General features: G+C 41.0%; 1 protein-coding gene across 4 annotated transcripts in view; it reads left to right on the plus strand.

Annotated features, from left to right (window-relative positions):
- LOC138796002 (adhesion G protein-coupled receptor F5-like) overlaps positions 1–11,974 on the plus strand; it is a 28,989-nt gene extending 17,015 nt beyond the window's left edge. For 3 of the 4 annotated variants that reach the window (XM_069975847.1, XM_069975844.1, XM_069975846.1), the window contains 11 exons: positions 299–454; positions 1,571–1,756; positions 2,188–2,394; positions 2,641–2,799; positions 3,599–3,792; positions 5,332–5,511; positions 5,831–7,150; positions 8,210–8,251; positions 9,928–9,993; positions 10,494–10,557; positions 11,687–11,974. In XM_069975847.1, the coding sequence (XP_069831948.1) occupies positions 299–454; positions 1,571–1,756; positions 2,188–2,394; positions 2,641–2,799; positions 3,599–3,792; positions 5,332–5,511; positions 5,831–7,150; positions 8,210–8,251; positions 9,928–9,993; positions 10,494–10,557; positions 11,687–11,760 (2,648 nt within the window). In that variant the 3' untranslated portion in view covers positions 11,761–11,974. The remainder of the gene's footprint in view (positions 1–298; positions 455–1,570; positions 1,757–2,187; positions 2,395–2,640; positions 2,800–3,598; positions 3,793–5,331; positions 5,512–5,830; positions 7,151–8,209; positions 8,252–9,927; positions 9,994–10,493; positions 10,558–11,686) is intronic. The other variant, XM_069975845.1, reaches the window with a different exon arrangement.

Consider the following 11,974-nt stretch of genomic DNA (forward strand, 5'->3'; position numbering starts at 1 on the left):
GTAATGTATGTACATAGTGACCCCACCAGCAGAATAGTGGCTGCAGCTCTGGAGTATAATACAGGATATAACTCAGGATAAGTAATGTAATGTATGTACACAGTGACCCCACCAGCAGAATAGTGAGTGCAGCTCTGGAGTATAATGCAAGATGTAAGTCAGGATTAGTACAAGATAAGTAATGTATGTACACAGTGACCCCACCAGCAGAATAGTGAGTGCAGCTCTGGAGAATAATACAGGATATAACTCAGGATCAGTACAGGATAAGTAATGTAATGGACTACATCTATTACAGGGGAGGAAAGCAGAAACAGAACCTGTGGGACATACACGGTGACTGCGGACAGCTCCAGATGTTCTTCTCCTCAGCCCAGGAAATATACTTGCAATTTCCAAAGAAATGAAGGAGAAAGAGTTTCCAGTGTAATAACTATCAACTATATAACAAAGGGTATCTATCTATCTCCTATCTATCTATCTATCTCCTATCTATCTATCTATCTATCTATCTATCTATCATCTATCTAGAAATCCAAAAAATGGGTACCGGAACTCCAATGTAAAGGTGAAATTAGTGGTTTATTGTCAGCTCACAGGAACAAAAAGGATAGCTATCCTTTTTGTTCCTGTGAGCTGACAATAAACCACTAATTTCACCTTTACATTGGAGTGCCGGTACCCATTTTTTGGATTTCTACATTGTGCACCAATCTCCTACGTGCTGGGGTGGCACCCACTCTCTTACCTTTGGAAGTGCTGTGGACTTTTTGTTTTCTATCTATCTATCTATCTATCTATCTATCTATCTATCTATCTATCTATCTCGTATCTATCTATCTATCTATCATCTATCTCCTATCTATCTATCTATCTATCTATCTATCTATCTATCTATCTATCTATCTATCTATCTATCTATCTTATCTATCTATCTATCTATCTATCTATCTATCTATCTATCTATCTATCTATCTATCTATCTATCTATCTAAACAGGGAATAGTGGACACAGCACTACAGGAGCCTTTTGCGGTTGGTGCCAGCAGCGTATACCCTTGAGGACCGTGGGTATTAATGTACATAAAATGACAAAAAGTCACTGCGGCACTCCAATGTAGCTCGTGTTCAAACGGTCTATTATCTATCAATCTATCTATCTATCTATCTATTATCTATAAATCTATCTATCTTTCTATCTATCATCTATTATCTATCATCTATTATCTATCTATCTATTATCTATCTTTCTGTCTCCTATCTATCTATTTATCTATCTATATATCTCCTATCTATCTATCTATCTATCTATCTATCTATCTATCTATCTATCATCTATCTATCTATCTATCTATCTATCTATCTATCATCTATTATCTATCATCTATTATCTATCTATCTATCTCCTATCTATCTATCTATCTCCTATCTATCTATCTTTCTGTCTCCTATCTATCTATTTATCTATCTATATATCTCCTATCTATCTATCTATCTATCTATCTATCTATCTATTGTGGGAGAACATATTGTACAGAATATTTCCAAGCCTTTTTTTGTTTCTTTACAGCTTACATACGTATCACAGCAGTATCGCCCATATCTGCGGGGAAAGCGATGGATATAGCGTGTATCACTGATGTTACTGTAAACAGAATAGAGTTGGCAAAAGATACAACAAGTAATGTTAAAGCCGCTTCATCAAGCACAAGCAGGGTGACTTTATCAATAGGCAGAACTACCCTGGACTGGTCGGGTAAGTACATTACTTATCTTGTACTGATCCTATTCTGCTCTACTATGTCAGTGCTGTGTATCACCAGTATAGATGGCATCACCAGTATAAATGGCATCTGGGAAGGAAGGGAAAAAAAAAACTGCTGCAGTAGAGTAAGAGGTTAAACTAAGCACTGAATTGCTTCTGATAAACTAAGGGGCGGATTTACATTCAGGAGGCAGCATTGTGTGCAAAAAAGAAAAACACCTGCACTTGTGTTGTGTGTGTATTTACCCATAAACCACCGGATACCACAGGGACACTATATATATATTAAAGCAGATAATCTGAGCGTACCTAAAGCCCTGGGACAGTAATATGTTCTTCTCCTATTGCAGTTACCCCAGCTTACTCTCTATCATGTAGTGATTTCATATACAGGCTTTGTTACAGTCTTATTTTATTTTAAGGGATTTTCATATGTACGGTGTACCAGAGTACCCAAAGCAGCTCACAGACTATAACGGTGGATGTTGTACCATTGCCCCGGAGAGAAACGATACAGGTGTACCCCCTCATTTCATATCTGAAGTGCGGAGATCCTGCAGTGCTGAACTGCTGCGTATTAAATCAAGGTTATAATATCTCTTTCAGCAACCAAACTGCAGTCACAGCTGGTAAGTAATCATACACATAGTAAAATAATCTGGTAAGATATCCTACCACAGTTGATCAGTTCAGGTACCTTTGATGACTAATCCTGTGGATAAGGCATCAATACGTTTCCCCTGGAACCCCAATGGAGGCATCAGTTCAATTAATCAATAATCAATAATCTCTATAGAACAATAACTGTGATCACAGGACATCCAGGTATGACCATAATCAGTGCATTCATTTTAATGTAGTATATTTTCTTGAAGGTAAACCATCTGGAAACCTGGGAAATATGGCGTGCTTCACCTACACACAGTCAATTAATTGTGAGCTTTATACAGAGTCAACTGTAAGCTGCATAGTCACCAACAAGCTATATGAAAATGCCACGAGTAGAGACGTGATGACCCTAAGCCGTCTCTATGGTAAGAAAAGTCTACCTATAGATGGAGGTTTATGGGATGGTTGCTAGTAAGTAACAGGTGGAGCTATGGGGGTGTAGGAGGGTTTGGGGAGACGTGGGCAGGGTAGAGAAGGGATGGGGCATAGCTTATTAGTGAGACATATGGTTGCCACCCAGCAGGTTAGGTAGATGTCAAGGAATGATGGAACATGCTCCTGGTTGTAGGCATCTATAAGGTTTGAAGGCTGTGGACAGGGCTGTATTAACAGCTGCTGCTGCCCTAGGCACTAAACCTGAAGATGCCCCATCTACACGCACCTATTGGCGATACCAGACCTGACCAATACCACCATACCCCCCACCCCCCTGGAAAAGACACCAGATTTACTGGCAAGTCTGAACGGGAGGAGGGAAACTAAAAAAATAAAAACAAAAAAAATAGTTATTTTCTGTCCCCTGCTCCCTGGTGCTGCCCTCCTGCAAGGTGCTGCCCTAGGCACCGGACCACGGGTGCCTAGTGGTAAATACGGCCCTGGCTGTGGATAAGACTAAAGTAGAAATGAGATGACGATAGAGAGGAGTTTCGGCTAGGAGGTAAAGTATTTATAAAAACTTAAAACTTACAGATAAAACATGAGGTAAGATAATGAAGTTTTAGGGTTAGCATGTATATAAGCTAAGACCAAGCCTAGACCGGCCATGAGATGGGGATAGTAGTCTACTGGAGAAGTCTACCAGTCATTGCAATCGTTGCAGGAGACTTTCACAACTTGCTTTATCCCATAGTTCTTGGTAAATCCTGATTATGGATATTTTTCTAGAATCAGCAGCTAAAACATGCAAAAATGTAGATAACACCGAAACACCGAGCGGACAGAACTATTCTGTGGCATGCAAGACCACTGACCCATCGCTCCTCGGAAACATCATTTATACCTGCACGGATGGAAACTATGGGAATGAGATCAATCAGTGTTATTCTGCCAAGATATTTTCACAATTGCAGAATGTCCAGGTAAAAAGGTCTACATCTATGTCATTCAGATACCTGAGGATACATCCACCGACATGTAATGTATCTACACATAGTACCATGGTTATTGGTGGATGTGAGGACCCTATCGTTTTTGGATTTATATAGTGTATTATAGACATGGACAATGCTTGGATTAGCATTTACTGAGTCTATATGTACATAAAATATATAATACATTGGTACATTTTTGGCTACATGTAATATCTTTTTGCCCTACAAATTCCTTTTATCAATGTGCTGAAGGTTTTTAAAACAGGTACTGATGAACTTAACTGGACCCTACAGCAGAAGTTGGCAACACAGAACCCCCTTCTCTGACATCACTTCCTGCTCTGCAGCTACTGACTGAAGCTGCACCGTACAGACTTCCTGCTCTGCAGCTACTGACTGAAGCTGCACCTTACAGGCTTTCTGCTTTGCCCATCACCCCCTGTATGTAGTGATTTGTGGTGACAGTTTTGTTTTGTTGTTGTAAGCCACAACTATATGTAATTTTTATATAATAACTGGATTTTAATTTTTTTACATTTTTGTTCGAAAAAAATCTAAATCTTTAACAGATTTTTCACTATTTAGTGTAACAGCTTGTACATGACTGTCATTTTCACCTCTCAACACCTTATAAACTTACTGCAGGGGGAAGTGATCTGATAAAATATGCAGGACATTAAAGAAAATACCAGTGAGCCAATCACTGACCACAGCTTTGACCCCTCTAAGCCAATGATTGGCTAAATGGGCATTTCCTGTGTGTCCAGATGGTATAAGGAAGCAGAGATCACTGCAGAACTGCATTGGTGGGTGGTCCAGAGTTGAATTTTTTTTTTTTTAAGCTAGTTTACCCCCTTTTTAAAGAGCTCTCGTCTTGCTGAACAACCCCTTTACAAAGATATGTAAATTAGCTCTTTAATTTTGTTATAAGGTCATAAAAGAGCAGTAGTAGTAGTTCAGATCAAGAAATATGTTCAAAATGTGTCAATGATCTAAGAGGAGATGTAAAAAAGAGTTGTGAGTTTTAGCTGGAGCCGGTGACTTTCTATGTTTCATGATGTCTCAGGGGCGAGTGATTATCTTTAGAGATGAGGGAATCTCAAGCACTCTTGGGTCCGTCTGAACCAGATTGTGCAGCATTTTGTTACCGGTGGCTGCAAAAGTTGGATACAGCCCTAAGATTGCCTGGAAAATTAGGATTCCCTATGGCTGCATCCAATGTCTCCAGCAAATGGTAATCAAATGCTGGAGGCTTGGGTTCAGATGGATCCAAGCTTGCTTGAGATTTACTCCTCTCTAGTTATCTTACATAGTCCTAAACCAATATGAAAGTAATAATCCCTATGTCGTGGCAGTATGGGACTCACCTGGTTATATGATTACCCAGGACTATAACCTGTCATCTTGGCACCGCTAGACCTAATCAAAAGCTTTCATACAGCCATGGAGAAAGTTGTTGACCACAATTTTTGTTTATTTTTATGACTTATTTTTGTAATTTTCCCTTTGTATTCTCCTCACTTGTAGGATTTGGTAAGTGGCCCAGATGTACAACAAAACCTGCCATCTTTTCTAGAAAATATCACAAATATTGCAAAAGACGAGAAACAAAATATAGGAACTTCGTCCAAAAATATTGAGTTCATGGTGGACATAATATCTACGGTGGCAAGTAAGAACGTGACAGTATCTGAGCCAATGATGAAGGTGAGTCTGGGTTATAAAGATGGTTGGTTTGTCAATGATTGCAATGTTTTAGGCCTAGACAATGCAGGATTCTGGGGTGGAGCTGAACGTCATCACTTTCTGGAGACTGGTGTAATGTATGACCCTGCTGTTGTATATATGAGTGTGTATAAATAAATATGTTAAAGCAACAAATTGTGTCCTTCCGAAATGGCTCCCAACAGAAATAAAATGCACACATACATTATTTCTCTTCTACAGACATACAAGTAATTCATCACACTTCACTTTACGTACACTAAACATTTATTTTTTGTTTTTGTTCTTCTTTATATTATAGAATTTACTTCAAACGGTAGATATTGTGGTAAATAATGTCACCTCCTGGGCCACCCCCTTAAACCAAAGTGCTACAGTCCTGAAGTCGGTGGAATCATTTGCCAAGAATCTTCAGTTCAACGATACTTTCTCCACCAAGAATGTTAACACAAGCAATATCCAAGTCTTCGGAAAAGTTGTGAAAAAAGACACCGGGTATAATGGGGATTTTTCATTGGCTGGCCTAAACGGTAACGTAACGATCAAGAGTGGAGCATTGGCAGGAGACTCTAACACGGTGGTCACCATAGCGTATTCCACCATGAAAAACCTCTTGCCGCAAAACGACACAAAGAAGGTCAATGCTTTGGTCATGTCTACGGTCGTAAGTAACACCTCAAGCATTGATACCAATGTATTTAACATCACCATGACCTTTACCAAGAGTAACTTAAGTCTGGCAGCCCCAGACTGTGTCTGGCTAAACCTGGACCTCCAGTATTGGGAAAAGAGTGGATGCAGTGCTTGGGAGAATGGTGATGGGGAGGTGAAATGCTCTTGCAACCATTTGACCTCGTTCTCAGTCCTCATGGGTGATGTAGAGGCCCAGTTTTTGGATATAATTACAAATATAGGAGTTGCGATATCCATTGGCTCCCTTGTTATCACTCTGCTCATCGAAGCCGTAGTATGGAGATCCGTGATCAAAAACAAGACCTCGTACATGCGCCATGTTTGCATAGTCAACATTGCCGTAACCCTATTAATCGCAGACATCTGGTTTTTAATCGGTGCTGCCCTGCAAAAATATCCAACCTCAAACGCATGCAAAGCTACAGCCTTTTTCACTTTTTATTTTTACTTGTCACTGTTCTTCTGGATGTTGGTGCTTGGACTTATCCTCTTTTATCGCATGATCTACCTCTTGCATGACATGAGTAGACGAATCATGATGATCATAGCTTTCTCCTTAGGATATGGTTGTCCTCTTTTGATTGCCACCATAACGGTAGCATCTACAGCTCCGAGTGAGACATTCACCAGTGGTAAATTCTGCTGGCTGTCGTATAAGCCAGTAACATTCCTGGCCTTTGTCATCCCGGCTTTAACCATTGTGTTCATCAATTTTATTATCTTGATTGTGGTTATTGTAAAGTTACTACGGCCGGCCATCGGAGAACGACACGGACGTGAAGAAAAGCAGATTTATGTTTTGATTGCTAAAAGTATAGCCGTCCTCACACCGCTTCTTGGAACAACTTGGGCATTCGGTATTGTGCTAGCCAACAATCGTTCAGATATTGTCTTCCATGGAATATTTGCAGCTCTCAACTCTTTTCAGGTAAATAGGAATAATTTCATTTTTCTAGACTCAGGTCAAGTTGGGTTTTTATGATAGAGATAGTGGCCTCTGACTACCCAGTACTTCACAGGTCCAAAAAGTAATGTGAAATTATATTCCAGGATTGTTGCCTTTACGATATTCTGTATGCAAAAATCCACTGACAGGCTGGTGCAAGAATTTTAGGGTAACAACTGAGAATTAGCCTTATCCACTATTGGAGAACAACTAGCATGGATTAAAAGGGTTCTCCACTTTGGACAACCTCTACTTAGAAAGGTCGGTTGACAATGAACAGATGATAACGTGTTTTGCTTTTGGTGATCAGCTGTACTCTACAGGGACACCTGGCAGTGAGTGTTTAGTTTCCCTACAGCGCCACCTTAGGGCAAATTATGCATTGCACAATACAAATGAGTGCATTGTCCATGTAATGAAACACAAGGGTCCTCCAGTTTGATACAGTACTTTTGACCATGATAACGATGTGAAAACCAGACACAGGCACACTCACCTTTGCTATTCACAGGCATCACTTTTGCTATTCTATGGTGGTGAGACTCTCCTTTCCATGAACTGCATTGCTAACATTTAATGTGTTGGGTAACTGGTCTATATCATGGAAGTGGGAGAAGGACAAACAAATACTGGGACCTTCTCTTCTGGGTGTCAAAAATACTTTTCTTTACTCAAAGCAAAGATTTGCAGTTTGCCTCAGTGTCCCGTATATAAATACCATGGCCAACGAAGAATAACATCTAGGAGTGAGGCTGGTACATCTCTTGTCACAATGGCCAGAAGTGGCGATACCCACCCTGCACACATGGGCACCAGACCTTTAAGAAGGGATAGTGTAGTGTGAGTGGGCAGGTGCAGGTGCAGCCCAAATAAGGAGACAGAGTCCAACACTTAAACAGGAGGTTGGGCTTTACTACCGGGACACTACATTCAGACAATGAAGAAGAAGGGGGTGCAAGCGTATGTGAACTTAGTCTTTTGTTATATCTATCTTACATGATGGGAACACTATGTCATACCCATATCTGCCTTCTATTCTAGGGTTTGTTCATTTTGATATCTACAATATTGTTGGACCGAAATGTAAGTACAAACTATATTGTATACAACTTATTCTTTAACAGTTCTTTGCATATAAATGTCACTATAGAATTGTCAAGTTGTATTTATGATCCATTTTGTACCATTTATATTCATAAGATATACCCGTCCACCCTCTCCAAACCAGTGACACCCGCCTGTTAACTCCAAAGAAGTACCATTAACTGTGATAAAAAGTTTTATGAAAACTAATAACATGTTGGGGTTGTCACTATCCCTCCTCTCCCACCACAACTAGTCCAGTCTAGGTCTTAGAAACAGTCTATATACAGTAAATTCTATAGATTTGTGTGGAAGACAAACATAGATATGATAGACTTGAAATAGATAGATAGATAGATAGATAGATAGATAGATAGATAGATAGATAGATATTAGGGGAAGATTTACCAAACATGGTGTAAAGTGAAACTGGCTCAGTTGCCCCTAGCAACCAATCAGATTCCACCTTTCATTTTCCAAAGAGTCTGTGAGAAATGAAAGGTGGAATCTGATTGGTTGCTAGGGGCAACTGAGCCAGTTTCACTTTACACCATGTTTGATAAATCTCCCCCATGGAGTCTAAGAGACCATCTTAGACTGAGGAGAGGTCTTGTTTTAAAGTTATTTTTGTAGCTTATTCATCCTTGGGAGACCAGTTTAATTGTGGTGTCTACACTTAGGGCCCTATAACACCGAACGATAATCGGCCGAATCGGCCCTTTCCGGCCGATTATCGCTCCGTGTAATAAACACAACGATTAGGCGATGACATTAATCATCAGCTGATCGTTGATATAGGTTTGGACCTATAGTAATGTTGGGCGCCGACTGCGCAATGCTACGTGTAATAGTGATGCGCGGCCGGCAACTGACCATTTCCAAACTGTATACATCACCTATCCAGGCTGCAGGGCTCCTCTTGCGCTCTGCTTCTCCCCGGGTCCCGCGCGCTCCAGCTTCAGAGTGGCCTGTCTGAGCTGACAGGCCATTCAGCCAATCACTCGCCGCGGCGGTCACGGCCAGTGATTGGCTGAGTGGCCTGTCAGGTCAGACAGGCCGCTCTGGAGAAGAAGACCGCAAGAGGAGCCCTGCAGCATTGATAGATGATAGTATATAGTATAGTGTTTAAGCAAGGGCTGCAAGGACATCAGTAATGATGTCCATGCAGCCCTTATTAAACGATTATCAGGCCGTGTAATAGGCCCATTAAACGAGCACCGATCTAGCAGATCGGCGCTCCTTTACAGTTATTATCGGGCCCCCATCGGCCCGTGTAATAGGGCTTACATCATTGTGGCCTTCATCAAAACAGTAGGACCAGTGTCATACATACTTTATCTGGGACCATTTGGATCAAGAAAACTCCTATTATATAACTTACCCACCAGACCTGCACCCCATTGTGGGCACTGCAGCACAACCAATGAGTAAACAATAAATGGTAAGGGACTTCTGGGCTACAGAAGAGTAGAGAAGACAATGACCCCTGTACTTCAAATTAGCATATTATTAAGGTCACCCCTTTGCTTAGGCCAGTAGAAGCATCGAGTCTATGTTACTGACACCGCATCCCCCTCCCCCCCCCCCCCCCCCCCCGACTTGAACTATCTGCACAAATCTGTGTGTGCATAAAAATTGTGGAGTTATTAAAAACTTTCTTTGCTCCTTACTTTTAGGTAAGAAAAATAGTAAGGAGCAGCATTTCTACTTCCTATTGGAGCACCCTCCGGACTAAAGTACAGGTGAGTCAATGGGATCACAAAGACATAATTGAGTAAACTCGATGGGTTTGAGTTGAGTGGCTTGTAAAGACCATCATTGTCCATGTATCCTATTAGGGCATATTGTCAGCTATTCATAAGAGTGATGGCTTCCTAGCAAATGCATGGCCTGGTGATAACAGCTGTTCACTGGAGATTGCAGAAGCCATCATTAATCTTCATAGGACAACACTAAATTCAGACGTCTGTTGGGTTTGGGTAACCAAAAAGCAGTGCATTGTGGGGCTCAGATGACAGGAATATGCTGTGCTCTGATGTCAGCTGTTAGGTCACATATCTGACTACAAGTTAAAGCTAAATTGTTGTCTGTTTCCATGGGCAACCATCAGAATTTGAGAAGCAGCACCTCTGACCCCATATGCTAAAACAGAAGATGTGAAATCCAGTTGGGGCTGCTACAACTACAAAAACTTATTGGCTAAGAGTATCATAGTGACTCAGACCTTATTTTCTATCCATAGTCATCATCTACGAATTCATCTGCACCTTCAAAGCCGTACAGGAAGAATATTTTTGGCAGAGGAGGTAAGTATTGTATTATACATCATATTCACAAAAAAATGTCATCATGTGTCCAACTGTGGTCACTTGTACATGGGACATGTGGGATCCAGCAAAGCCATGGTGATACCTGTGCTACGACCTGTGTTACAAAGGCATAATACAAAGTTCTTAGGCTCAAATGCAAAATCTGTAACAGGTCACCCATTTTCCATGAAAAACCCATTAAACGCCTATCTAGGGGATAGGCCATCACTGGCAGACCAGTAGTGTGCAAACACCTTGCTTCTCTGCCGATTAACTGTTCTTCACAGCCTTAAGGTCCTTCTACATGTATAGATTTGTTGGCCCCGGGCGGCCACAATAGGGTGCTCATCAGCAAAATCAGTGCTTGGTTGCAGTACCTTTACACCGTACGACAAATTGAGCAGCCGGGCTGTGTGAATGGTCCTTTTACTGGGAAACTTACATGTATGTATCGGTGCTGTCAGTTTAAAGTTCACAAGCAGTGTATACTTACCATCCACGCTGCTTGTGATCAGGCATCCGGGTCTCAAGTCTTTAGGCTGCCGGCTGTATCTTCAGGCCGGCCTCATTTGACTGTCAATCATTCTAAAGGAGGTGGGGCCACTGTGATGAATGGTAAGTATACACTGCTGCTTGTGATCTTGTGATGGATGGTAAGTATACACTGCTGCTTGTGATCTTTAAACTGACAGCACAGATATATACATATCCCAGACCCCAATATATACACATAACTGATCAAAAATGTACATGTATATGTATATATATATATATATATATATATATATATATATATATATATATATATATAATGTACTTATATGTAAAACACCTTGCTCTGTCACCTCCTGCCAGTGGTTGTCTTGTTAATATGTGTCATCCTGACGTGACCATAGCAGCTAATTACCGGCCACGGAGGTTGTGGGTCTAAAGAAATGAGCGAGTACGGGGGATGGGAAAACCCCTTTAACCCCAGGCAACAGCATACTATCAGAAAAGAATGTCCTCTATGCTGCCGTACCCAACCGAGGTTGTGCCCAGGGCATAATAGCATCACCACACCTAACTGACTGATTTCTTGTAATACACAGTTGGAGTTTACGCTTAGTTTTTTTCCCTTTTACAGGAGGCTACAACTTCTACTCCGCCCAGACGTCTTCCAATGACACTTCAGCCAACTCATACTCTGTGCTTGCTTAAAACAGATAATGGCTTATTATCCACTTTACTGTAATTATATGAAAACTTTTTTGGGGGGGGATTGATTAATGTTGTATACATGTCCACAATATTTGTGCCTGACAATAGGGAGAGTCTACATTCCCTCATTGTATACTGTATATGAGTCTATTGAGGTGTTTAGAGACAGATTTCCCTCTTCATCCTCCTTCCCCCAAGACTTTCTGTAAAGTGT

This window comes from Dendropsophus ebraccatus, chromosome 6 (assembly GCF_027789765.1).
Source record: "Dendropsophus ebraccatus isolate aDenEbr1 chromosome 6, aDenEbr1.pat, whole genome shotgun sequence".
Lineage (NCBI taxonomy): Eukaryota > Metazoa > Chordata > Amphibia > Anura > Hylidae > Dendropsophus > Dendropsophus ebraccatus.